Genomic DNA, 26,971 nt, shown 5'->3' with positions numbered 1-26,971 from the left:
GGTGGTTGTGGGGGGACCAGCTGATGCATAAGGACTTAGCAGACAAACAACATAACCTTGGAATCATGATGGTTGGACATAATATTTCTCCTCAGATTTGATCCATAATTCATGAAGATCCAACAGTTCTTGTCAAGGCATAAAGGGGATGCTGAAAGGAAATAATGACAACTTCAAAAGAATGTCAGAACTGCCAGTACCAAAGCAACGACATGAATCAAGAATGCCTAGATTCTTATTACTAATAGTGATCAAACAGCTAAAGAAAATTTCTATGGTAGAGAATTTACGAATGACAGAGGTGAGACGAGTCAAACACAAATATCAGATTAAGCATCTAGCAGAGATCATACCAATGCAACGGCAGGATTGATGGATGCTACTGGATTAAAAAGGAAGGATTGGAGGAAACATGCTACAGAGGAACCCTATGATGTACAATTTATCCATTAAAGCTGACATTATCACCATAGGAATCCCTACAGAATTTGGGTTTGGCCTGATATAACCCCTCTGCCTCCCAAAAATAAGACTTGAGGCGAAAAAAAAAAAAAAGGTTCAGAAATGAAAAGGCAAATACCAATCGTTAATTTACACATCCAAGCGTAGATTATTTCTCCTAGACATCTTGGCCTTAGTGTTCTTCCCATTATTCCCAGGATTTTATACACATCCATTTCTAGAATGAATGCAGCTGAAAGTTAAAATTAAAACAATTGAAGCTTAAACATCCAGCAGTATGAGTGTCCCCCCCCCCCCCCTTTTCTAAGAGTTTAAGACAGTAAGGAGATGACAACCTGTTCCAAATGGCTAATAAGCCCCTTACCCTGCAAATCATGCAGTTGATAACAGGATGAAATTTTTAAAATTTGCTACATTGTAATATACTAATATTAGGTCCAAAATGTCTCCACATAAGCTAATGATTTTCTTACCTTAATATGTCCATATTGCTGGTGCTTCTAGGTCTACATCATGTACTTAAGATATATTTCAAAGTAAAGAGGCTGCTAACTACCTTGATACTTCATGGTACTTCCAAAGAAAGTAGATACGGGGACCGACAGCATTCACACAAATGTTCTGGCTAAAAGTAAGAAAGAAATATTTCTAAATGCTTTCTTTAGCCTTTGAAGCGCTTAAATGAGAGCTACATGTGACCACAGCTGCAGTACATATTGATGCCTCACGACAGTGCTCCATATTCGTAAATAATTTTTAGAAGCTCGACTCTGATAAAGCTTGAGATAAGTGCAAAAAGCATCTTCAAAGGAGTAGCTAGAGGAAAATATTATGGATCAGATTTGAGAAAAGTCCAAATCTCGACATCTTGCTTACAGGGTTATGTTGTTTGCTTCAGCCAAGGCCATGAGCTAATTCCCTTGCATATGCACCTGCAGAAGAATAGTCCAAAGCATCCATTAAAAGATAGTTCGTTTGTCTTGACTGAATGGTTGCAGAATGTCTCAACAATCTCCCATTAAAAGATAGTTCCAATCCAGACATCTTGCTTACAGGGTTATGTTGTCTGCTTCAGCCACGGCCACAAGCTAATTCCCTTGCGTATGCACCTCCAGAAGAATGGTCCAAAGCATCCATCAAAAGATAGTTTGTTTGTCTTGACTGAACAATTGCAGAATGTCTCAACAATATTCCATTAGAAGATAGTTCATTTGTCTTGACTGAACAATTGTGCTAGAATATTGCAACTTAGGGCATTTGATATAATGATGGCATGGAAGCGACACAAGTCTTACAGAAAAGGAAATAATGCCTCGATGTACTTCTCACATGTCCAGCAAATATGCTAGTCAAATTTGCTGTAAATATATATTGGAAATACATTTAGATCATAGTTGTCAAGGCATAACCTAATTGTCGCTTATAGTTGTCAAGGCGTAACCTAAGTGTCGCTTAGGCGTCCAAGCACCTTGGTCGCCTTGGATGCCTAGGCAACCCAATGCATTGGAGGGGGCTTCAATGCAAGGTGACGCCAACAAAGCGACCTTAGAAATGGAAACACATTCAGAGACCCAAACCTGTTCCCAAACCCAGAAAAAATATTCGCAAAATGTGGGAATTTCTGATGTGCAGTTCGAAGTGAATCTCTGAGAAAGAGAAGAAAATGGCACAGCTATGTGTCAAGCTTTTCAAATATTCAAGGAATTTGTTTCCTCAAATTGAGAAGCTGCTACTTGTTTTTCAGGAATCAGTTATAGAATAAAATTCCTGTGTGAGGACAAATGAGTTTCATTCAGAAGAAAAGAAGGCAATCTCATTGGGAGCTTGGACGTTGGATACAGCTAAAATTGTGACTGTGGTAAGTTTCATACCTTGTGGCAGCACCACAATATTTCTGGCAGCATTTTGTTTTGTTTTATTTGTTTCTCTCCCAATAATCCAAAGGGGGAAGGAAAAAAAAAAGAACACAAACTTTTCTTGGGGGCCTGTCGCAATGAATTTCCTGAAAAAAATCTGGAGAAAGGATAAAAAGAGATAAAACATTTACTTTCTACCTTATAGCCAAAGCATATCAAACTTCAGACTTTTACAATAGTGTGCAGACTAGATGATTATTTTCAGGATTTTTCTAAAATCTATAATTAAGAATTTTAGATTCTTTTTTATAACAATACCAATATGACTAAGAGTTGTATATCATGCAGAAAATTAATATGTACTTCAAATATAATTAATTTTAACTGTTATCTCAAGAGATGAATATTATTTAAGATTCTCTAAGATGCTAGGACCACTAATAATTTGGTCATGAATATGATCATATTCTTCTTTTATCAAACTTCCAATCACACCCTTCTTTTAATCCATTTCTCAACTTAGGAGGACATATGTCACCAACTTCTCATTCAACATTTACAATTTTATTTATCCTACCTATTTTTAGTCTATATAAAATAAAAAGAGAATTTTGCCAGAACAACAAAATGTAGGGGATTTTGAGCATTGGTTTGATCACCTGCAAGGGAAGCACCTTTGATTGGTGAAAGTGTGAAATCTATCTTGGTTGCAAAAATGTATCAAATTTCTATACACCCCCACTATACTTTATGAGCAAATTGGTGGGACGGCCATATGAAATAATATCATCCTACTCTTTGAAGTCTTTTGGTTTTTCAATCGATAACAATGATTTATTGAAGTTCTATTTGGTGGTTGATTTTACAATTGATCATTCATTTGGAAGTACAGTCAACTAATTAGAATCATCAGGGATTAGCATTAGGTAGTTAGAAATTACTAGTCAGTAAAAAAAAGATCCCGCAGATTTCCTAGTCAGTGAAAAGGATTAGCATTTTATGCCGAATTAGTAGTCAAAGACCACAAAATCAAAGTCAAACTGTACTATCATGGCCAAAAATTTTGAGAATATAATCAAAGTGGAGAGAGAGAGAGGATTCCTCGAAGTCGCTAAAAAAAAAAAAGATCCCACAGATTTCATAACACTTCAATTGAAACATTATCTAAACAATGTACCACATGAACAGTACAATGAGCAGTGACTTAGCTGATTTTACCCAAAAACCCACATCTTATCTCATGCCTATGGTTTTAGTCTTCATCCATGATATAAGGAATTTGACAGCTGACCATTAATCTTACTTGTCTAAGAATCACCATGATAGGTCTGAACCACTTGCATCAGAAGGACTATTTGAGGAGAAAAGAGGATTTGTAGCCACAACATGTATATATGCAATGGAGGCCTTTGAATGCTCCAGTATAGGGGTGATCTGATACAAATTGGAGCTAAAAGAGCGAGGGGAGGCTTAAAATGACTCTAGGAGAATAGGTAAAGAAAGACATGCATAGCTTAGGACTAGTAACAAGTATGGTTTTGAATAGAGCTGACTGGAGGGAAACATAGTTGTCATGGCGTCGCCAAGGCGGCGATTTGGCGTCCTGGCAGAAAAAGAAGTTCATGACAATGCTACAATTTACGTGACTCACAAATGGTGGTCGCCATTGGCTGATAGGCGTCGCTATGGCACTGCCATGGACGCCAGGTCACGCCTGATTCACTAGGCGGTTTATTTTTTGTAAAATGCAGGGTGATTTTGATAGGACTATGTTGATTTTTGATGATTTGATGTTGCTTAATGTTAGTTTTATATGTTATAGGGTATATATTGTAGGCTTGTAGCATGCTAAATAACTTTAGAAAATAGGAAAAATAAAAAATGACACATGGGCGATTTGACCACCATGGCAACGCCATAACGGGCGATTCATCGCCAAATCGATTAGCCACCCCTCCACCGCCTTGGATCGATTTGACGCCGTGACAACTATGGAGGGAAAGGAGCCATGTAGTTGACCTCATTTAGTTGGGAGAAGGGCATAAGGCTGAGCTGAGTTGAGTAGGCCAGATAGTGGGCAAAATTATTGGCTTCTTTAGAAAATCTGAAATTAGGCTCGTCTGTATGCTTTCCTCTCTTTTCTTTTCCAACAAAACTTTCTATCTGCTGGTGCTGAGAGGGGGAAGATAAAATGTCTATGAGAACTGGCATTTGAAGGCACAAACCACTGCATTATGATGATGACAAATTATGCTACAAAGGGCAGAATGGCAGAATGGCAGAATGGCAGAATAGCAGAATGGCAGAATTGAAGCTTGAGGCCTTCTTTTATAGAAGATCAATGACAATGCAGAGCAATAGCTAGTGTATAGAAATGAGTTGGCCAAGAAAGATTTAATGAAATTCAACTGACAACTCCTTAGTTATGAGTTAAGTTAGTGCACGAAAGCAAGCCTAGAAGAAATTCTTTTCATATCAATGGTCCTTTCTATCTTTCCCTGGCTAATAGATCCCAACGAAAAATAAAAAGGCATCTAAGATCTCAAGACATCATCCATATCCACCACCACAAAACCTAATCAACACCATTATATCTACTATCTGTCAAAATGACAATAAAAACTATAGAAAACTGCAACCAGACATCCTTTGAATCCATCCCTACAAAAACTCAACAGAATTATATCTACAACTTATATCAAAATGACAACAACAGCTATAGCAAAGTGTATCAAAATAGACATGTGTGCATGTATCAAAATATTGGAGAATAGGAATGTGTACATGTATGGGTGTATAAATTGAATACCGTAAGGTCTAGAAAAATTCAGTCACTTGGCATATCTCTCCATGTGTGTGCAAGCTAGTATTTGTGTTCTTTCTCACACACACACATGCATGCAGAGAGACAAAAAAACCATATGTGCATATATGTCTCTGTTGGAACACCATCAGGTTGAAAAATTGTTGTTGTGATGAGAAAGTATAAAGGCAAAAGAGGAATAAACAAGGAAGAAGAACAGACCAAATGTGAAGTCCAAAAGAGCATCAACATTTCATATGTTTGCCTCTTCTTACTGTCCTCTACAAGAAAAATCTAGACCACCCAATCAGCCAAAGTACCTCCAATTTTATGCCCCACAGACACGGAAAATAGTTTCGTTATCTGGAGCCAAATTCAGAAAATAAAATCTATCTAGATATGTTTCAATCCCCACAAGAAGTCATGGCCAGCAATCCCTCGCCACGAGCCAAACTAGGCAGTGTCAAATCTCAATCCTCAAATCAAGTCATGATTTCTGTCCTCATTAACAGAATTAGCAATCATAGTTGTCAAGGTGACTAAGCGACCTAAGGCATCGTTGGGGTGCCTAGGCAACAGGGCACATGCTTAGGTGACATTGAGGCGTCCTAGGCATGCAATATATGACCATATGTAATATAGCAATGATAAATTTTAGATAATTATGTTCATATGCAACATAGAAGCCATATCAATGAAAAATGATATAATTATGCCAGTAATGACCTAAAACGAAAAAATAAATAACTGATAAACATAGCAATAAACATAAATCAATGTAAACTCGTGAAGTGTCAACAAGGCATGTTTTCGCCTTGGATGCAAGAAAGAGACTGGATGCTTATGCAGTGCACAGGCTATACCCTTACAACCATGCTAGTAATTGAAGCCTTTTTACATATCAAATGGCAATCATCAAAAGTTGCACTATCACTTAGAATCCGCATGTAGCATCCCCTTGTCAAAGCCTGAAACAGGACACTAACCAATATACTGATATGGCATATCTACATTAGGGAACTTGGGCCAATGATAAGATCAGCTCAGTTCAACACAACTACAAAACCACAAACCTCTCAGAATTGCTACCAAGCATAGAAACATCTAGTTCATGACTAGACATGAGCACAATATAATCCGACAAGTTCTCTAGCACTTGTGGCATTTCTCATCTTCAACAGAATCGGTGTAGAACAGGAAATCTGCCAGCATCCTACGATATGCCAACAGATTTAGATGCCTCTACATCAAGCACAATTTAGAAAACTGTCAAGCCATCACAGGGTATGTCACAGTATTAGCTGTGTACCAAAACATCCACCTTCCCTGACTGCTTCATTTTCACGTGCTTCACTTGTACCTCACAAGATAGATATTGATTCTTTTATGCAGGTGTTCTCCATCAGTGGATTTCCAGTTGCTAGTTCTCTTTGGATCATTGATTAGATTCTGAGCCTTCAAAATCAGCTCTTCAATCAAAATCTAAGAACCACCATCTCCTGTCAGTGCTCAACTCGACCATATGCTCTCAATTAGGTTTGTGCCTGGCCAGTGTTGCTTCTTTGGGCCTCCTTCACACAAAATTCCTTGCTTCTACTTCTTTTTGTTCAAACCTCAGCCCTTTACGTAGCACAATAATACATATTAAGTCCAAATTGAGGTCTCTTACTCTTGTTCTTTAGAAAATAATAACAATGCAAATGATTCAGGTCAATTGAGTTAATTGTCACAACAGATCACAAATTCACAATCATGAAGCTTGCAGTAATAGAGAGAAGCAAGAACCATTTACAAGGCCACTCGCTTTTTCTTGCCAGCAAGCTTTAAGATGGACCAGGTGGAGTTTACCTCCTGTCATGGTTTTAAGTTCTTGCGGGATCAGCTAGCAATGCAACTATCAAACTTGTTTATCATTTAAAAACTATAGAAACTGAAAAAAAATATATATATAAATAAAAAATAAAAAAAAAAAAAAAAAAGAGAAATCTCATGAGAACATCAGTTTAGAGACCTATAAGGATCAATATGTTGTGAAACTACTTTTGCATAAGCCATGTAAAATAATTACTCTGCTAAGTTTTCACAGCTTTCGTGAAACATGGCACATAATCATGAGCTTGCATATTAGATGCCATTAACTACGTGAAATATCAAGCAACTAATAGCTGATAGCAGATGCAATCTTCCCTTAATAACAACAGGAATTTGTCAAAGTTGATGAAGAAAAAACTGAAAGTACATTTCAAAGAGGAGAGAATTCCCCAAACACTATGTATGTAGTTGCAGAATCACATCCCTTTCCTTAAGATAATAATCATCAGGCAACCCCCCCCCCCCCCAAATTTTCAAACGGTATGATCACATCATGAAACTCCTTTGATACAAGTGATAGATATTATAAATAAATGAACCTGCATTCACAAATTCTTCGGCACCAGAACATTTCATGAATATTGAATTCCATAAGAATGCTTGACCAAAATGATAGTAGAATCATGTTGATTCCATGTAACTGCCATCGTAAGGGGCTCCATGATGTTTTCCTTTTTCCATTCCCTTTCCTGTTTCTTCACCCTTTCTCTATTTTTTAACTTATTAACATAAAAATAAGCATAATGCCTCAGACAAAAGATGCATGATAGTAAGAAGTATTTACATACTTATTCCTCTATACCAAAGCATGAGTTCCTGGAATCTCCCATAAATTACTGTTCGCTGTATTTACATTCTTTTAAATGTAAAATACCAATTCATCCTTTACCCTCCCCACCTTTAACCCCCCCCCCAACACACACACACACAGACACACACACAAACTGTCAATATCAGTATGGATCTTTAATGCTCTACGGTGGAGATGGCATAGTTGTCAAGGAGTCACCTAGGCATACAGGCACTTTTTTTTTTTTTTTGGATGGTTGCTTGTTGATCCTGCCTTAGTTTTTTGACCCCCTCGACCGCCTTGGTTCATACCTAGGCACCATGCCAACTAAGGGAGATGGTATTCCTTAATTTTTCATTTCTCATGAACTGCATGATGGCTAGTCCATAAATAGCACATAGCTTGCATCACTAGTGCTCCTGGATGTAAAGTGTACGCATATGATAATGCTGAAGATAAGTACATGTTTTTCAGTAACAAAAGCACAATTAGATGGATATATTTTATTTCATGTCACATTGAGAGGCTTGATAATTTACTAGTTTGGTACCAATGACCTTGGCTGCTTCAATGGTCAAAATCTTATATTGTACCTTGGGAACCAGGGATCAAGTATTGGTACCTCAAAGACCTAAAAAAAAATTTTACTAGTATGGAATCCAACCTCATAAATAGATGGGCCTGGCCTGGCTGGCTGGGCATACATCAGATTACTTTTCTTTTTCATCCGGGTTTGCTTCACACCCCGAAGCAATACGCACAGTATGTCATAGGTTCACTGTTCAAAGTAATTAATTGTCTGGCACAAGTTAATTACCCTGTCCTTTTTTGTTCAAAGTAAATAAGTGTCTTTTTTTTTGGGTGAATATAACAAGTAAATAATTGTCTTGCACAAGTTTATTACCATGTTTCTTTTCTGGTCTAGGTTGCCAAGACACTACACCTTTTACATAGAGAACCTCATTATTATTGACTGGCAAATCAGCATTGTGGCATTACTTTTTAATATGCCTAACCCCTAGAATCCAACCATAAATGATAAATAAATTCAAAGTGATGAATGTAAAAGATAAATTTTCCATGTCTAACCTATGCATAGTTGTCTTGAAATGTAATTTACAATTGTTTGAGGCTGTAACACATAATTTTCTATTTTATTATCATCATTACAAATTAAAAGTTGCTGCTTATGAAAGCTCTTGTTTTTCTGAATAGATGTGTATTATGAAGATAATTAGTGCTTGAACTTTCTATGTAAGTATTATGAGATATGAACTTTAACAGCCAATATTGCACTCAAACTATATTTTTGTTCTTGCTAGTTTTGGCAAAGGGAGGCTGCTAGCTTGAGGCAACAACTGCAGAACTTGCAAGAAAATCACAGGTACAAACCTATGCCTTCGAATTTGAATTGTGAAAATATTAGTGTCGATTTATGGGGTTAAGTATATAACAGTTACTTAAGGGGTGTTTTGGGTATTAGTTGGTCAGTTTACTTGGTGTTTACTTAATGTCGGTCCTAGTGGTGGACCTAAATTTGTTATTCCTTTTTATAATAATAAATAGACCACCCCACCCACGGTTTTGAGTGATCTACTCATGCTCAAACCGAGGGCAGTGTTTCCCCCTTTTCTCATCTTCTCTTCACCTCCTTGCATCTCTCTTTCTCACTGTCGGTTCCCTTCTCTTCATCTTCTTCCTTACTTCTTAATTTCCTTCTTTTCTTCTTCTTATTATCTGATTCTGAATATATTGATCTTGATTTTGTAACATGAATTTTATGGATTTTAACATGAAAAATTGGCCTACAGAAATAGTAGCAGCTCCATAGAAGGCATAGCAAGATATCGTTCAGCTAGTAATACAAAATTTAGAAATAAGGTGCTCTGTCAAGTTATATTTGTAAGCATGTTACACACTCACAGCAATGATTTAAGAATGAATTGTCAATAAACAAAAACTTGAAGAGACTATAATGCAGGAGTAGATTACAAGAAACTACCCCAGCAGTTTGTAACCCCAAACAATACAAATAGGAGCAGGAAACAAAGAAATAAGACCATCAAATAAACCCCCAATGATACAATACCAATGCAGAAGCAAAACCAACCCAAGACCCAACCCGATAGGAGAGAGATAGACTTATTATAGAGCTGGAGAGAGAGAGAGGTGCGGCCAAGTCTGTAGGAGTCCGATTGAACTGCACTCTTGGGCGTAGATAGTCCCTAGGGAGGGTACAAAAACCCCCAAAGTTGAGAGGATTCTGACGGTTGGTTGTGAAGTTACAAGCTTTCTCGATTTTCTGCCATGGGAGAGAGAAAACTGAGAAGAACTTTCAAGAACAACAACTGAATGCTTCCAACAGTGACTATGTAAGGATCATGGGACCCTTATGAGGCCTGGAATACCCTTATTGAAGACCTGGCTGAACAGAGTACAGAAGAGAGAAAGAGAGGAGATCAATCTCTCTCCTATTCCCACTAAGATTGCTGATCGGTTCTGATTTCTGTAGACTTTTATCAGAATCTAAATTATACTTCTTGAATGTTACAGCAAATAAAATAGAAAAGAAGAATAAAACAGATAGGGGGTTGAGAAGGGTGAAATAGAATAAAGGAAGTGGCTATCTCAGCCTGAGCTTCTCACCCACAGCCATCTCAGCTGCTCTAAGCATTTAGTTGCAAACTTTCTTTCATTCAAATCTCTGTCTCAAATAATTGTATACATGCCTCTCTATTTATAGAGGGGAAGTTTACAATCATACTAAGACTAGGAACTAGTTTCCAAAGAGGACTAGACACTCCTACTACAACTAGGAATTCAAAATAGAACTAGGACTTGACTTTATGACTCCAACATGGAGTAGGACTAACTAACTAATAGTCTGTATAGGACTTTACAACCAACTAATGGCCTAATAGACCTTTATTGAATTAAATAGCAACTAAATAAACTGATGAATTAAATCCCGTTTTCTACCTTCTACCCATAATTTAGCCCATTAAAGTGGCCCATTTCAAATAAAACTCATGGGATCAAAGGTCCAACACATACATAACACAACCCAAGGATTATTTGCAATAAAATAAGCCCAAGTGACTTATCTACATCAAACTAGGAATGGTGATGGAGAGTTAGTGACATCTACTACATCTCATCCTGGACTGGTTCAAGACCTTGTTTCGTTTTGGTGGTTTTGAACCCCCGAAATAATTTCGACAAAAATTCGTCAACAAAACAGTGTAACTCCTTCATGTGTTCTGCTTGGCCATTTTGGGGGGCTAATGGCCAAAATTAGCGAAATGTCTGAGGATGCCAAAATTTTGACAAAATTGTGCATTTTTTTTTCCTGAAATGAGCAAAATTTCAAAACGAAATGACCGAAATTGTGTCTTTTCATGTTTCGTACACAATTTCATTTCGGTAAGAAAAAAAAATGAAATATCCGGGATTTCGCGAGATATCGCCAAGTTTTCAAACCATCCTGGTGAATGAGAAAAGAGGGAGGAAACTTCAATAGTGATTCAGTCAGAACAATTAGAGCTACAATAATTTCTATTTGTGCAAGAAAGAGAGATTGCTTTTGGTAGAAGTAAGCTATCCTTTGGACCTAAAGGAGAGGTTTGTGTCTAGAAGAGAACCAGCAAGACAATGATTTAAGTAGTACAAGATGGAACAGCAAAGAGGACATTGGTCCCATAGCAATGCTCTGCGGATCAATTTGGTCAGATTAATCCCTGGAAAATTGTTTTATAATGGGTTGCCAATCTGCTTTCCACTAGAATGAAGGAATAAAATCACTACTGCTCAGGCCTTCACATTACAGTGCAAATGCAGTTCGAAGCGACGAGAATGCACTATTAGCTTAAATTTAAAGGAGGCAGGAGAAAGTGATTGGCTAACATTATCTTCTCAACAGTAGAGTGCATAGGTCTTACAAGCTATTAAATAAACTTGTGTCTAGTGAAACAATCCGACATTGACTGGAAAATAACCAAAATGACAAAGTGACCAGTTGCTGACAATGTATATTTCCTTACTGTGTCAAGTTGACTGCTCATTGAGGTTGAAAAAAAAACCAATTTTATCCCCATGGGATTATAGGGGGAGGGAGTAGATCCAAATCCATTAGGGTTGGCAGAATACATCGCAGGTAGCAACTGCAGGAGGGCAGAAGAGGTGAAGGGCTTACTGTTGAAATGACTGCAGTCTGCACAATGTCATAGACAAAGTCAGGGTGACAGGAAATAAGGATAAATTGGTGACTGAGCAAAAACACTGATGTGGCAAGCAACAAGTAGTCACATGCTAAGCGAGACGGCTATCCCCTTGTCTGCATTCCAATTTGTAAATCAGAAATACATCAGTGATTCCATTCATAGATGAAGGGTGGTAAAAGGCACATCAAGAGGGGCCTTAAGCCACAAGCCAAGTAGATAGTTTAGTTTGGATGCATGATATATGATTACGAGAGGAATATGTATGAGTAAAAATAGAACAGGTGGTGAGGATTAGGTATTGAACTTAGAAATAACCACTAGAATATTAAAGAGTACGATCCATCAAGAGTTAATGTGGATATTAATTAAAGATATATATGAGGACGTGGTAACTAGTGTGATAAACATGAGAGGTCAAGGCAATGAATTCTCAATTACAATTGGGTTACATCAGGGAACAGCCTTAAGCCCTTATTTGTCTGCGCTTATTATGGATAATTTCATTAGGAACATTAAAGACGAGGTCTCGTTGTATATGTTCTTTGTTGATGATATTGTTATGGTGGATGAGACAAAAGCAAGGATTAACGTTAAGTAGAAATTAGGTGATCAGCCTTGGAAACAAGAGGTTTTAAGATAAGTAGATCAAAAAAGGAGTATATGATGTGTAACTTTACTCGCACTATGATGAATAATTACGATGAAAATTAAGGAGGAAGAGATACCGCAAAGTGATTATTTTTAGATATATGGGGTTCAACCATAAATAAAGAAGGTGACAGAGGATGATGTTTCACAGAAAATTAAAGTGAGATGGATGAAGTGGATAGATGTGTCCAGAGTGTTGTGTGACCGACGTATTACTTTAAAGCTTAAACTAAAATTCTATAGGACTATCGTACAACTAGCTATGATGTATAGGGCAGAATGTTTGGCAGTTAAGATGTGTCATATAGACAAGCTATGCATGGCAAAGATGAGGAAATTAAGATGGCTGTGAGGTAATACTAGGAAGGATAAATTAAGGAACGAACATATTAGAGTTGATTTGGGAGTTGCCCGGATCCATGATAATCTCCAAGAAAATCATTTGAGGCAGTATAGCAATGTTTAACGAAGGTCTAGGGATGCACCAATATGAAGGAGTGCTATGATTCTGATTGAAGGAGCTAAAAGAGCTAGGGGGAAGCCTAAAATGACCAGTTTAGGTCTTGTACCGAATACGATCTAAAATATAGCCGATTAGATGGCAAAAGATCCATGTAGCCGACCCCATTTAGCTGAGTTTTTTCTGGCTGGCTGTTAACTTAAAAACAAAATAAATAAATAAATAAAAAGAGAGAGAGAGAGAGAGAGAGAGAGAAACAACCTACATAGGCAACAAAATAAAAATCCACAACACATCATCAGCCCATCAAGGGGGGAAGGTCGGGGGAGTGAATGATGGTAAGGGACAATTCCCAAGACACAACAATGAAATTGTTCCTTGAGGAGTCCCTAATAGGCATGTGGGGAAGCATATGGAGCTTAGAACTGACATCAAAGTAGACGACTTTCCAAATCATATCATAAGACCAGGAATTCGAGGGTGGTCCATCTTCGAAGACTTCGTTCCATCTGGATATTGATTGATTGTTGCACAGGCGAGCTTGCCGATGGTGTCGCAGATGGAGATCCCAGAAAAGGTCATGTCAATCCAAAGCCATTCTCTCATGAGGGGAAGGATACGCCTTATAGAGGACCACAACTACTAAGGACATTCCTCCAAATAAAAGAAGAAATAGGACAACTAAAGAAAAGATGATCAGAATCTTCGACCCATTCCAACAAAGGCAGCAAGCAGAAGGGACGTGAAGTGGCGGTGGATCAGGAAGGATTGTGTGGGGACTGGGGAGGCAGTTGAAGAGGGCTTGATGTAAGGTAGTTCACCAAAGAAAACAACCCCAAATGATAACAAACTCCAAAACCAAATAATATTCACACTTAGATCTCAGATCTGGTAGAGTGAACTAAAAGAAATAAGGTAAATCAGGATCTCATTAATTCACAACTCGAAAGGACCTCAAACCTGGTTTGACTATTCTTTCAGATGTCCCCAAATAGTTCTCCAATAATGGTTGTAATCAGATCAGAAGGCAAACAAAACAACCAGCAGCAAACCTGGACAGAATAGAGTTTTGCAGACAAGATGTGAGAATACTGACGGTTTTGGCAGGAGAGGCCTTAGATGGCCCTGAAAACCTGGTCGAGTGACTTCCTTAGTGTCCTCAACAAACCCCTAAAGGGCCCCGAAATCTGGCAGTTAGATTGGGAATTCTTGAGGAAGACAATCTAGGCCAAAAATCCACAGATTTGCTGAAATCGATCCTTTTTTTCTTTTTTTGCTGGTCTTCCATCTGAACTGGTAGATGATCTTTAGGTCTTCAAACAAGTAACAAAACACTCGCAAAGTTAAAACAAAGAAGAAAAGAGAACAAAGATGGGAAAGATGTGGGGGGGATGGACTTTTTGAGTCCTAGGTCTCTCACTCACAGCTATCTTAGTTGTTGAAACATCTTTTCTCAGGAATCGAAGAGCAAAAATTGCTTTTATTTCATTCATTCATTAATTCTCAATTGGTAACAGAAATTCCTCTTATATAGTAAGAGGGTACAGCCTTAAAACTTAGAAAGAATCCCAAAACGGAAACTAACACAAAATAGAAAGTAATTGACTGAAGCAATAAACTACCAAAAGACTAACTTTTTCACTAAGAAAATAGTATAGACAAGAGAAGATCCTTCTAGAATACTAACTCCAGACTCCAACTTGTACTTTGACTGGTCACACCACAAGAGACAAAAAGGCAGCAATAAGGGAGCTCGCAGGAGAAAAAAAAAATGAAACTATTAACGGTTGTTGTTGGCTGGATCGATGGCTGCATGGCAGGCTTCTAGAAGGCACCAATTGGAGGCAAAAATATTGCAGAAAAATAACGAAGAATAGCAGGTTCGATGGCCCTACTGTAGGGACCAGAACTAGGCAAAATTGGGCCAGCTTTGGGCTGGCTCGATCAGCCTAAAGCTGGGCTAGTGCTGGCTGCTTTCTTCCTTCTTCTATAATGTAATCCAACATGTGTGTCTACATCGGGGCTCTCCAAGCAGTGAGGCAATGGCGAGGAATATGGCCTTTAAACCAGATGATTTTGCACCACGGAGAAGGGGGGGTTGCAGTTTCGGATTAGGCCCCAAGCAGAGGAGGAGGAGACATCAGAACGGGAGGGGGACCAAATGATTGTCACCAAATCCATGGTGGCTAAGGGAGGCAAGGAGGAACAAATGTCAAAGTGGGGGGACGGAGGGAGGGAGGGAGGGAGGACGGGACCAAGAACTATTGCAAATGATGGAGGCCAATGAGAAATCTTTGGGTAACCTGGCTCCAAGCACAAGGAAGAGAACTCCAGAGGGGTGCCAATAGTCAAGAGAAAGGTAGATTTCCCATCAGAACTGGAGAAAAATGAGAGCAAGAGGTCGGAAATGCTGGTGTTGTGTTATTTTCCTTTAACTTGCACTTTTCCTATTTTTCCTTTGCACGGATCCACATAGCTGACCCCATTAAGTTGAGATAAGGTTGTGTCTGTTGTTATTTGTTGTTTTCAAAGCTGGAACTATAATGGCATTTAATTGGTGTTCAGGAGGTTATCTTGGAGATCTCCTCAAATGGTGTTTGAACTAAAAAGGCATTAATTGCTCTAGAAATTAGTTGGTACGCATTCAACAAACGTAGGTAATTGGCTAACCCAATCATCAATAGAATAAAAATACACCTAAGGCCTTCCTACCCAACCCAAATGCTAAGAGGTTAAGGGGAAGATGTCAATAGAAGAATCTATGAGAAAATGTGTAATTGTATTAGCTATACACATGCAAAAAGATATAAAAATAAGATGGTCTCCATCCCATAACATGTGTTAGAAGTTATTGAATAAGGAATTCACAGCACTGTTCACATGAACAGTGTTCATGTGACTGTTCACGTGGACAATAAGTTTATATATTTTTCTTTTTTTATGTACTTTATTTCCTTTTATGCCCTTGGTAGGGTTATTTTACATGTCACTATTATATATATTGAACAAAGAGGGAGTCTCAACACAAGATTGTGACTCCCACAGTTACAGCCATCTATTTTCTCTCTTCTTCTCCCTTTTCCTCTTCTTCTTATTACTTATATGGTATCAGCACTAGATCCTTAGGGACTGATACAATCATTACAGGTTCCGATCCTCACAGGTTCTAATTTCAATCAAGAGTGATTGAACCATCACAAATTCTGTTTTGAGGTTTCTCTGAATTTCTTCTTGAAAGTGGCCGCACCCTATGCTGTATCTTTGTTACTTCTACAGACTAGTTCATGACCAGCCTAAGAACTAGGTCTCATCCATGGTGGTTGCTGGTTAATGGAGTGAAGATTGAAGTCAGAAGTTCAAGCTTTTTTGGAGAAATCGATTTTGTCAGTGTCTTGAGAGATCAATTGATCTTTGTTGAAGGGTTGCTTTTCCGGGATTGATCAATTGTTTGGATCAATCTCTTTGTGGATCGATCTACTTTTCTGGATCGATTTTTTGCAAGGTTTTGTGGACTATTTTTTGTTCTTATTCATTATTGTTGGCTGATTTCTTTCCATCAATGACTGAAGCAAAGAGTGTAGCGACCAAGGTTGTATCCTCATCCTCTCATAGAATAAAAGAGAAGAAACTTGTAATGGCTGCCAATTTTCTGCAATGAAAGAAAAGTGTCCAATTGGTTTTGATTGGTCATGATCAACAGAATCATCTAATGAAGACTAAGCCTGCTGCTGATACTACATGGGATACTGCTGATGCACAAATTCTAGGTCAGCTTCTGAATCCTATGGAAAATTTGATGGTCAATATTGTTCCCCAAATTGATATTGTGAACGAGTTATGGGAATATCTGAATATTTTGTACCATGGACAGAACAATTCCACTCGTATCTATGAGTTATCTCAGGAATGCTATCGGAACAGTCGTCCTTGGGCCCAATACTTTGCTGATTTTAGGAGGATGTACGAAGAATTGAATTCTCTACTTCTTATTAGTAATGATGTGCAGCAGATGCAAAACCAGATGAAGCAGCTTGCAGTCATCAGATTTTTGGGAGGTCTTGGACCAGAGTATGACTATGTTCGTTCCAAAATACTTGGAGGTGACAAGGTGGCATCTCTTGCAGATACTTTCTCCCGTGTTTTAAATGTATCTCAAGAGAATTCTCATGATTGTACACCTATGGACAGCTCAGCTCATGTCTCAGAATACTAATCATGGTAGTACACGAAGCACTGGCAGTGGAAATGGTAAAAGGAAAACCACTGGTAATTTCACATCCTCAGACAGTTCGGGAAAGTATGGATGTGCCTTCACTGTGGCAAACCAAGACATATCCAACATTTGTGTTGAAAACTTTATGGAAAACCTTCTCAACCCTCTATTGCTACTGTTATCCAAACAGGTAATGCCACTGCATGTCTATCTTCTCTCCTTGGATCATTGATTCAAGTGTTTTGGATCACGTCTGGTGTTTAGGTATATTTTCCTCCTTTCAAAAATATTCTTCTAGTGTCACTTTAGCCAATGGTTCTCTAGTACAGGTTAAATGCAATTGGACAATTCATCCCAATTCTTCTTTTTCATTATCATCAGTTCTTCATTTTCTGCAATTTCTTTTGAACCTTTTATCTGTAAGCAAACCTTACGACAAAGAAGATATTTGGTAGAGGTCGTGAATCGGGGGATTGTATCTTCTTGAAGACACTCCTTTAGTTGCTTGCTCCAATGATCTATCTCCACATCAAGTTCATTGTCGTCCTATTACATCTAAGTTGAATTTTAAGTATTTTGTTACTTTTGTTGATGACCACTCTAGAGTTACCTACATTTATTTAATCAAGCATCACTTTGAGTTGTTTCCCATCTTTTGCGCATTTGCTACTAAAATTCAGTATTAGTATGGATCGTCTATTGTAGTTTTACGTAGTAATAATGCCAAAGAATGTTTTTGGCTTAATGTGGTATGATTCATCAGTCTTCCTATTCAGACAACCCTCGACAAAATGGTGTTGCTGAAAGGAAGAATAGACATTTGATGGAAGTTGCTCGATCCCTTGTGTTCAAAATGAAGGTGTCCAAATATTTTTGGGCTGATGTTGTTTTGACCACATGCTATCTCGTTAATCGCATGCCTTCTTCAGTTTTACGTAGTGGTATTCTTCATTCTTAAGTTATTTCTTTCTAATCCGTTGTTTATTATTCCTCTAAATGTTTCTGGATGTGTCTGTTTTACTCATGATCATCGTCCAGGGTTGTCAAAGTTGGATCTTAGAGCTCTTAAATGTATCTTTCTTTGTAACTCATGTAACCAAAAAGCATATAAATGTTATACTCCTGAATTACAAAAATATTTCGCTACCGCTGATGTATCTTTTTTTGAGTCCCCCTCCTAACAGATGAGTCATTTGTTATGTTTGAATTGGATGACGATCTTCTCATTTATATTGTTCATCACTCAATTTCACAGGTTCCAACTGTTGTAACACCATCACCTCCTCTACAAATTGTCGGGAAGATCCAACGCCCCTTGTCTCTACAAAGCCTACCTCATCATCTTCGTCAATAGATCCTTAGCCAAGTATTCCTAAGTCTGACCTTGATCTTCCCATGGCTCAGCGTAAGGGTGTTCAGGCTTGCACCCAACACCCCATTTCTAATTTTGTGTCCTAATCTAGTTTATTACCTTCTTTTCATTCTTGCCTTTCTACTATTTCTTCTTGTCATCCTATTCCTAAATTTGTTGCAAAGGCATTGTCTACTCCTAACTCAAGGACAGCTATTGAGGAAGAATTGTTGGCCTTGGAGGAAAATCAAACTTAGGATATTGTCCCCTTACCTCTAGGTAAGTCTGCTATTGGTTGTCGTTGGGTATATGTGGTTAAGGTCAATCCTGATGGTTCACTTGCTCGATTAAAGGCAAGATGGTTGCAAAGGGGTATGCCCAGGTATATGGAGTTGACAACGTGGATACTTTCTCTCCTATGGCCAAACTTGCATCATTTCGCATTTTGATATCTCTAGTAGCTTCTCATCATTGGTCGTTATCTCAACTTGATGAAAATAATGTGTTCCTTCATGGTGGTTTACATGAGGAAGTTTAAATGGAGCAACCTCAGGGGTTTGTTGCTCATGAGGAGTCTGGGATGGTGTGCAAACTCAAGAAATCCTTGTACGGTATTAAGCAGCCTTCTCGGGCATGGTTTGGCAGGTTTATTGATGTGGTTCTTCAGTTTGGGCCGTCCCAATGTGACAGTGATCACTCAGTTTTCTATAGGCGATCTAGTGTGGGAAGAATATTCCTTATCATTTATGTTCACGATATTGTTATTAGTAGAGATGATGTCGAGGGTATCCAAGGTTTGAGGTGCATTTGCAGTAGAAATTTCAAACTAAGGATCCAGTAAGGTTATAATAATTTTTAGGTATTGAAGTTGCTCAGTCAAGGAAAGGCATTTCCCTTTCTCAGAAGAAGTATGTTCTGGATTTGCTTACGGAGATTGGGATGTTAGGCTTCAAACCTCTGTATAGTCCCATGGATCTCAATGTAAAACTTATAGCTGATAGTGGTGATCTTTTAGATGATCCTGGGAAGTATCAGAGGCTGGTTGGAAAATTAAATTATTTGACTATGACTCGACCTAATATCTCCTTTCCTATAGTGGTGTGAGTCAGTTCCTATCTTGTCCTTACCGCTCCTCATACATTCAAGTGAGATGCTATTGTTCATGTTCTAAGGTATCTTAAAAAAGCTCCAAGTCGTGGTCTCTTATAGTCTGATCATGGACATGGACATATTGAAGGCTTTTGTGATGCTAACTAGGCGAGATCTCCTGTTGATAGGCAAACAACTACTGGGTATAGTACTTTTGTTGGAGGAAACCTTGTGTCTTAGAAGAGTAAAAAGCATACTGTTGTCGCTAGTTCTTCCGCAGTCTCATTATTGAGCCATGGCACGTCGCTTGTGAGTTGATGTGGGTGAAGTAATTGTTGACGGAGCTTGGGTTTGAAAGTACATCTCCTATGCAATTGTGGTGTGATAACCAAGTTGTTATTCATATTGCATCAAATCAAGTGTTCCACGAGAGAACGAAACATATTGAGAGCAATTGGCATTTTGTTCAAGGAAAACCACAGCAAATAGTTATCTCTACAAGTAATATCTGCACAAGAGAACAACTTGCAGATGTTTTTACCAAGTCTAAGTGTGGCGAGTTGATTATATTTGTAACAAGCTAGACTTGATTAACATCTATGCTCTACCTTAAGGGGGAGTTTTAGAAGTTATTGATTAAGGAGTTCACAGCACTGTTCACGAAAACAGTGTTCATGGGTACTGTTCATGTGAACAGTAACTTTATATATTTTTTTTCTTTTTATTACCTTTTATGCCCTTAGTAGGGTTATGCCACATGTCACTACCATATGTATTGAATGAAGTGGGAGTCCCGACCTGGTGGTTACATCCAATCTCTTTTCTCTCTTCTTCTCTCTTTTCCTCTTTTTACATTATTTACAGCACAGAATAAAAATATGCAAAAGTGTAGTCTAGTAGTGCTAGCTCTACCACAAAGCACACCTGTTTTTAAGCAGTGTGGAGGAATGGGTGGCAAATTTGAACCTGGTATATTGGGTTCTCCCAGGTTGTCCTCATGTCAAATTCAGTGCTTGAACTCGATCATATGACCCAACTTGATGAAGGTGAAGCCAGAAAAATCTTATTTCTTAGATTGGAATTTAAGAATTTAGGAGCTGCAAAATAAGCCCAGGTTCTAATATTCAACAAGAAAGATAGGTTCTGAAACTCTAGAAAGTTATCTCGTTGTTAGGGTTTTGTTACATATTTATAAAGTAAAAAGTAAAATAAAACAGAAGACTTTCCTAACTAGGATTCTAGAGTCCTAATGTTACTAGCAAACCAACTCAAAACTCTTCGCTAAAAAAATTAGGATCGAGCATGGCCACATTCTAACCCCCACTAGACTGAAATATAATATTTTTTTAAAGACAACCAGTAACTACTCATGTGACCCACCAGAAGACTTCAACAGTTAACCATCGACTTATTAATTCCAACCCACAGAAACTACATATTTTCCACCAAATAAAATTCAGAAGACAATTCCACCCCTTCTACAAGAGTTAAATACAACACTTGCAGACTATTCCAATCCATCCAAAAGGAATAGTTGGATGCTCCCGCATAATTGCCCATTGCATTTTCAGCCATTAAAAATGGCATGCCTCTATCACGAATTTCCAAACAATTTTCAAGGTTTTGTTATGGCAAATAGAAAGCTCTGTTTGGCTTGAAATTCAACAGGTGGATATACGAGGGCGGGGCCTGCTTGTGTACGAAATATGGGTGCAAATTGATTGGCCATGTAGCAGTTATAAGCTGCCAATTGTGCTATTAGGCCAAACACAGCAGCCTTGTGCCACCACCTTTCCATTAAAAGTCCCCAAAAGAGATAGCTTCAGCTCCGTCACACTCGCTTAAAGTAGAAACCCAACCCACAAGCAAGAACCAATTCTCAAAAGCTGTTCAAAAATTCTTTTAATTTCTCTTCCAAATTCTCCAGCAAATGGCATAAGGATCGATCTTACATAAAGTTCTACAAGGCCATGTAAGACTTCTTTGATAGTACTTGGCATGGCCCCAGCAATGCCAAAATGTGCTATTAAGTAATACCAGAACTTTCTTACATTTATTTAACCAATCAATGTAGAGAATTCTTTTCTAAATCAGATTCACACATAACACACTAATCAGGTAAATGGCTATTGCAAGTACGGAAAAAAACTTTGTCCATCAGATCTTTTTTTTTAAGTAAAATCTAACTCCATCTATTTATCTAACCCAATTTAATACTACAAAGGAATCAAACTATAAAACTAAAAATGGAATGAGCTCTAGCTTAAGTAAGAGATTACAAGATAAATCCAAACAAGTAAATAAATAAATTACTAATATCCCACTAGACCCAATTCCCAATTCGGGCCCGACTGAGATCTTAAGCAAGTTCGGCCCGATCCAAAGAACTGCTCCTGCATCAAAAAGATGCACAGAGTGTCTCCCACCTATTTCATGTCCTCTCCAACTCCTTGCATGAGGCCCTTTCCAAAACTTGAGAGTACCACACTACTCCGATTCCATATCAATTAGATTTCTTAGAAAAAAAAGACCCAAATCCCCTGCCATTTTGCGATTCACAGTAGTGGCTGGAAGGTATTTTTGTGTGGGGACATAGTCACATCAATCAGGGCATAAATCACAAGGGTAAACTTATTTATTGGCAGAGAACATTTCATCCAACTTCATAAGCCAGACAACTATTTCTGCACTAACCACAAACATCTGTCAGTTGCCTCAGTGATGTGCTGATCATGTCCACAACTTTCAGGTCAAAGGTTCAGAGCCTGGTGGAGGCAGAGAGGGAGAGGAAAAAATGTGACTCAGAAACAGATATAAAAAGCATCTATGGAGTAATTTAAAAGAATAATTGAAAGCGTAAAATTTCTGGCAACATTCAACAGGAGCCCCAGAGCCAATCTGTGTTAATATTCCTTCGGTCAGCATACCAAGACAGATTCACTGCTGATCATTCAATATCAAGGGGCTTTCAATCATTTACTCCTTCATTGTCCCATTATACTCGAGATTTGGCACCAATTCTGATGTTCCAGGAAGTCATCATTGCACCTCAGAAATTTGGTGGCTCTTGCTGCTTGAGTACCGAAGTAATTGACCAGATTGAAAAGCTAATTGAAATATGGTCATCCATCTTTTTTCGAGTAGGGATATAACTTCTATTCTAAGGTGGAAATGAGACCCCTTTTTTTTCTAGAAAAATTTTCGATATCAATTTTTTCTGTTGACAAACCTTGCTCATTCCCTAAGCCCTATTTGTCATTTCGGGGCTTTGGCCTTCGTGTGTCATTGAGAGAGGGGGAAGGGGGCAAAGATTTAAGAGTCATAGGAGCAAATGCACCTAAATCACAAAGGCGTTCAAAAGATAAATGAAGAAATTAAAGGCAGATTAGCCTCAATACTTTTAGGAAGAATGCCAAACATTTGTCCATCAATAATATACTGATTGCATACAGGAACTGCCTTCCTGTTGTTTGTGCAATCTCATTTTACTCCTACCATTAATAACACTTATAGCTATCAAATGGAGAAAAAAGGTGGTTGGAGGTAGAAGTTGTCTACAATATTCCCTTATGGTAATTGCAGGCAACTGATGGGAGAAGAGCTATCTGGTTTGAGTGTCAAAGAGCTTCAGAATCTGGAGAATCAATTGGAAATGAGTATCCGTGGTGTTCGTATGAAGAAGGTATGAAAATCGTAATCTTCATGCAATGTGTTCTCAATGAATACCCCCCATGTACAGCACATGCATGAAAGTAACATGTTTTTTACTTCTACAGGACCAAATGTTAACAGAAGAAATACAAGAATTAAACCGGAAGGTCTTCCCAAAAGCAACTGGCTAACTCTCCTATCACATATTCCTGGTCCAATAGCAATCTCACATCCATTAACTAACCACATTGAATTCATTGCAGGGAAACCTCATCCATCAAGAAAATATGGAACTGTATAAGAAGGTAAACCTCATTCGTCAAGAAAACATGGAATTATACAAGAAGGTATTGGTTTCGACTACTGATATAACACCAAATATTTGTAGGATGGCTTATATGTTTACCACTTGATTCATGGAGTTTATTTTCAGCTTAGCTCATGGTAAAGTTTGAGAGTTGAATCTAGTTCAACCTAACCATAGAATTTTGGGTCTTAGGTATATGGATCAAGGGATGTAAATGGAGCAAACAAAAGCTCCCTTATTCCACAAGGTTTTAGAATTGGAGAGGACTTGCATGCACCTGTCCATCTCCAACTAAGCCAGCCACAGCAGCAGAACTATGAGACACCAGCAAGAGCTACCAAGTTGGGGTAAATTATTCTCTTTAGTCTCAGTTTGTTTCTCAGTAAAAACATAAAACAAGAAAATTTTCAAGTAAAATCCTATTTTTGTATATTGATTTTACCTGATAATTTTCCTTTTGTGTGGTTTTACTCAGAAGTAGATCAAGCTTCAGAACTTTAATACTTTCAAATTCAATTTACATTTTATTAACCCCATACACATCTCTGTGATTCTTTCTGCAGACTACAATTGCATTAGAGAAATGGGATGATGAGCTGTGGACCAACATGACACTCAATTTAGTCTGTGAATACCCACAGTAACAAAAATTATGCTTCTACCTAGCAGTGATCTGTGGTAAATGAGCACTAAATATTTTCTGCAAAAAAAGATCCTTAGATTTGGTGTGCGTGGAACCAACTTTAGATTGGTGCAACATGAACAATGAAACCACCTATGTAATGTTTCTTAACAATAAAAAATCTCCATGTGATGAAGAGTTTTCTTGCTGTCCTGATATTCATATTTATCTAATGATACAATGCATATTTCTGCTTTGAAATAGCACGGGAAATACATGTAAACCAGTCAATCTCAAAACCCCTTTCTTCACTATCATCCACTGAACAAGTACAGAAAAAAAAAAACATCATAAGCATATATATATGTTATGTTACAGAACGTGCCACTAGAAAAAATAAAGATGCAGTATGACAAAAATTATTTCAGAGACATAAAGCCAACAGAGATGTAACAAGAATGATGTCCGGGTCCCTCATTGAAAGTTTTAGCAGCAAAGTTCTGAATTTACAGGAGAAAAAACATACTCAAACTCAATATGTAAAGCATCTTGAATAGAATTTTCTTGTAATTGAGTTCATGAAGGGGAAAAAGTTAATATTTACCTTTTTATCCTGCTTGATCTTTCATTTTACTAAAGAAGACACCAAGTAATCCATTTCACAACCTAAATTCCCATGTAAGCACAACCATGCAGGAAGAGACCTATTACCATGTAAGCAATCCATCTAGAATGAACAGATGTTCAAAAAGTTGCGAAATGAACTAAAACTAATTGAAAAAAAAAACACTTTCTAAATATATTCCCCTTTTTTTCCAGAATAATTTTACTTTCTAAATACCATTAATATAACTCGATAGCTAATCATGAGACTTAAAATTTGTTCTGCAGAAAAAAGGTCATCAGACCATTCCATATCCCTGCAATAAACTACCATTAATCCATGACCTGATTATGATGAATATTAACAAGGCTCAACTAGCAAGCAGCCTGCCAAGAAGCAATCAATAAAGGGAAAGTCGCCCAGTTTAGGAGTTCATGCATATCAATGTATTCAAAAATATGAACTAGCCTTATCAGGAGGATAAACCAATAAAAACCAAGGAATATTAAACTAACTTTTTCTAGTAACTAAAAGTATTCAACACTTCTAGCTGTTTACAAGTGCAAAATCATGGCTTAAGAAATAAGATTCCATGGTTCCAAGACCACGAAACAGAAAACATAAGGCGCCTTATCAGGAAATCTGAAGACTTACTGAGTCAAAGTGGACACTTTGAATGCATTCGTCTTACCAGACACAATTTGATGCATATATGAAATCAGCGAGACAAACTCAACCAATACTTATCTCGAAACTATTTCATAAAAGACCGCAATGAGAGGAGCGCACAATATATTAACAGAAAACAACACTACTACAGCGATTACATAAACAAGAACCAATATATCAGAAGGGGTGCGAACAGGCATTCTGAAAGCTAATCTTAGGACACCCAAGAATTTAATCCTCTAAAATTCTGAAGGAAACTATGTCGGGGATTAATTACTCATGTCAGAGAAAACACTTATCTACTGTGTGGAGTACAGAAAAACAGGTAACCAGAGTAAATAACATTGAAAACGTACAGTCTACTATGTTGCAACTACTGAAAATAGAGCCCAAGGGCAAAGAAATTTCGATTTCCTCTTCGTAGCTAAATTTTGTGGGAACTAAGACCACTTTAGTTTATAAATGACTTCTAATTCATTAGGCATGCAGAGAACATATCATCTAATACTTTTTCTGTAAAATGTAAATGCTACTGAAAGTGTTACATTTCTTCTGGCAAATTCTGGATGACAGACCTAAAATAATTCTAGAACAAAATGCAGAGGCCTAAGAAAACTTCATAGGAGGTATATGGCAAAGAGTTTGTATGGAAATTTGGGGAGGTATTTCCTTGAGAAAATTCTATTGGATGGAAAAAGATTAAAACTACTGGCTTTTGTTCGTGAGAATCTCTTGAAACAGGGGACTGGTTGTCCAAGAAGGAACACTACTTTTGCTTCTTTCTTGTCTTTCCCATGGATCGATTTAGTCAAACCATTTAAAGGTGTTTGAATTGTTTGCCCGTGATCTCACATGCTGTCAACGACAGAACAAACCTAACTAACTGATAGGTTAAATTTTATTTTTGAAATTCCAGAAAGCATGTGTTACCCATTCTTTTCGGTGGCGAGAGAGAGAGAGAGCCTGTCAGAGGTCAGATTGATTCTGAAGCACATCACTACAAGACAAACACACAAGAAAATTTCAGCTTTAACAAGATATGGCACCTCACAAGGACAAATCAGAAGAAAAATATATTTATAATATGGACAAGTGTTTCTGTCCGAGAGTGGCCCTTCGCCCAGACACAGGGGCGTATGCCCCCAGGAGCGGCACAATCGTCATTGCGCACCCCCTGTGTCTGGCGCAGGAGCCGCTCTTAGACAGAAAACTTTGTCCCTTAAAAAATATTTCATAGATTAAAAAACATTTTGGCTCAACTCGGCATTGTACATTCTACTCCACTAGGCTGGAGTTATGAAAGTAGGAACTTCTTAATGCATATCAAATATATATATATGTATATTTTTTTTTT

The 26,971-nt window shown here is 37.8% G+C and overlaps 1 protein-coding gene and 1 long non-coding RNA gene across 3 annotated transcripts in view; one reads left to right on the top strand and one right to left on the bottom strand.

Annotated features, from left to right (window-relative positions):
- Positions 1-24,424, top strand: part of LOC122064455 (MADS-box transcription factor 23-like) — a 53,014-nt gene extending 28,590 nt beyond the window's left edge. For both annotated transcript variants that reach the window (XM_042628151.1, XM_042628152.1), the window contains exons 4-9: positions 9,106-9,167; positions 23,347-23,446; positions 23,541-23,582; positions 23,679-23,762; positions 23,915-24,069; positions 24,286-24,424. In XM_042628151.1, the coding sequence (XP_042484085.1) occupies positions 9,106-9,167; positions 23,347-23,446; positions 23,541-23,582; positions 23,679-23,762; positions 23,915-24,069; positions 24,286-24,301 (459 nt within the window). In that variant the 3' untranslated portion in view covers positions 24,302-24,424. The remainder of the gene's footprint in view (positions 1-9,105; positions 9,168-23,346; positions 23,447-23,540; positions 23,583-23,678; positions 23,763-23,914; positions 24,070-24,285) is intronic.
- Positions 993-4,004, bottom strand: LOC122064456. The gene is made up of 2 exons (XR_006135714.1): positions 1,516-4,004; positions 993-1,394 (listed from the first exon to the last, which is right to left on the bottom strand). It is a non-coding gene; the product is annotated as an uncharacterized LOC122064456 (long non-coding RNA).
- Positions 24,425-26,971: the final 2,547 nt, after the last annotated feature.

The sequence above is a fragment of the Macadamia integrifolia genome, unplaced genomic scaffold (assembly GCF_013358625.1).
Source record: "Macadamia integrifolia cultivar HAES 741 unplaced genomic scaffold, SCU_Mint_v3 scaffold1659, whole genome shotgun sequence".
Lineage (NCBI taxonomy): Eukaryota > Viridiplantae > Streptophyta > Magnoliopsida > Proteales > Proteaceae > Macadamia > Macadamia integrifolia.
Note: the sequence above shows the minus strand (reverse complement) of the source record. Positions and strands in the feature narration are given on the sequence as shown.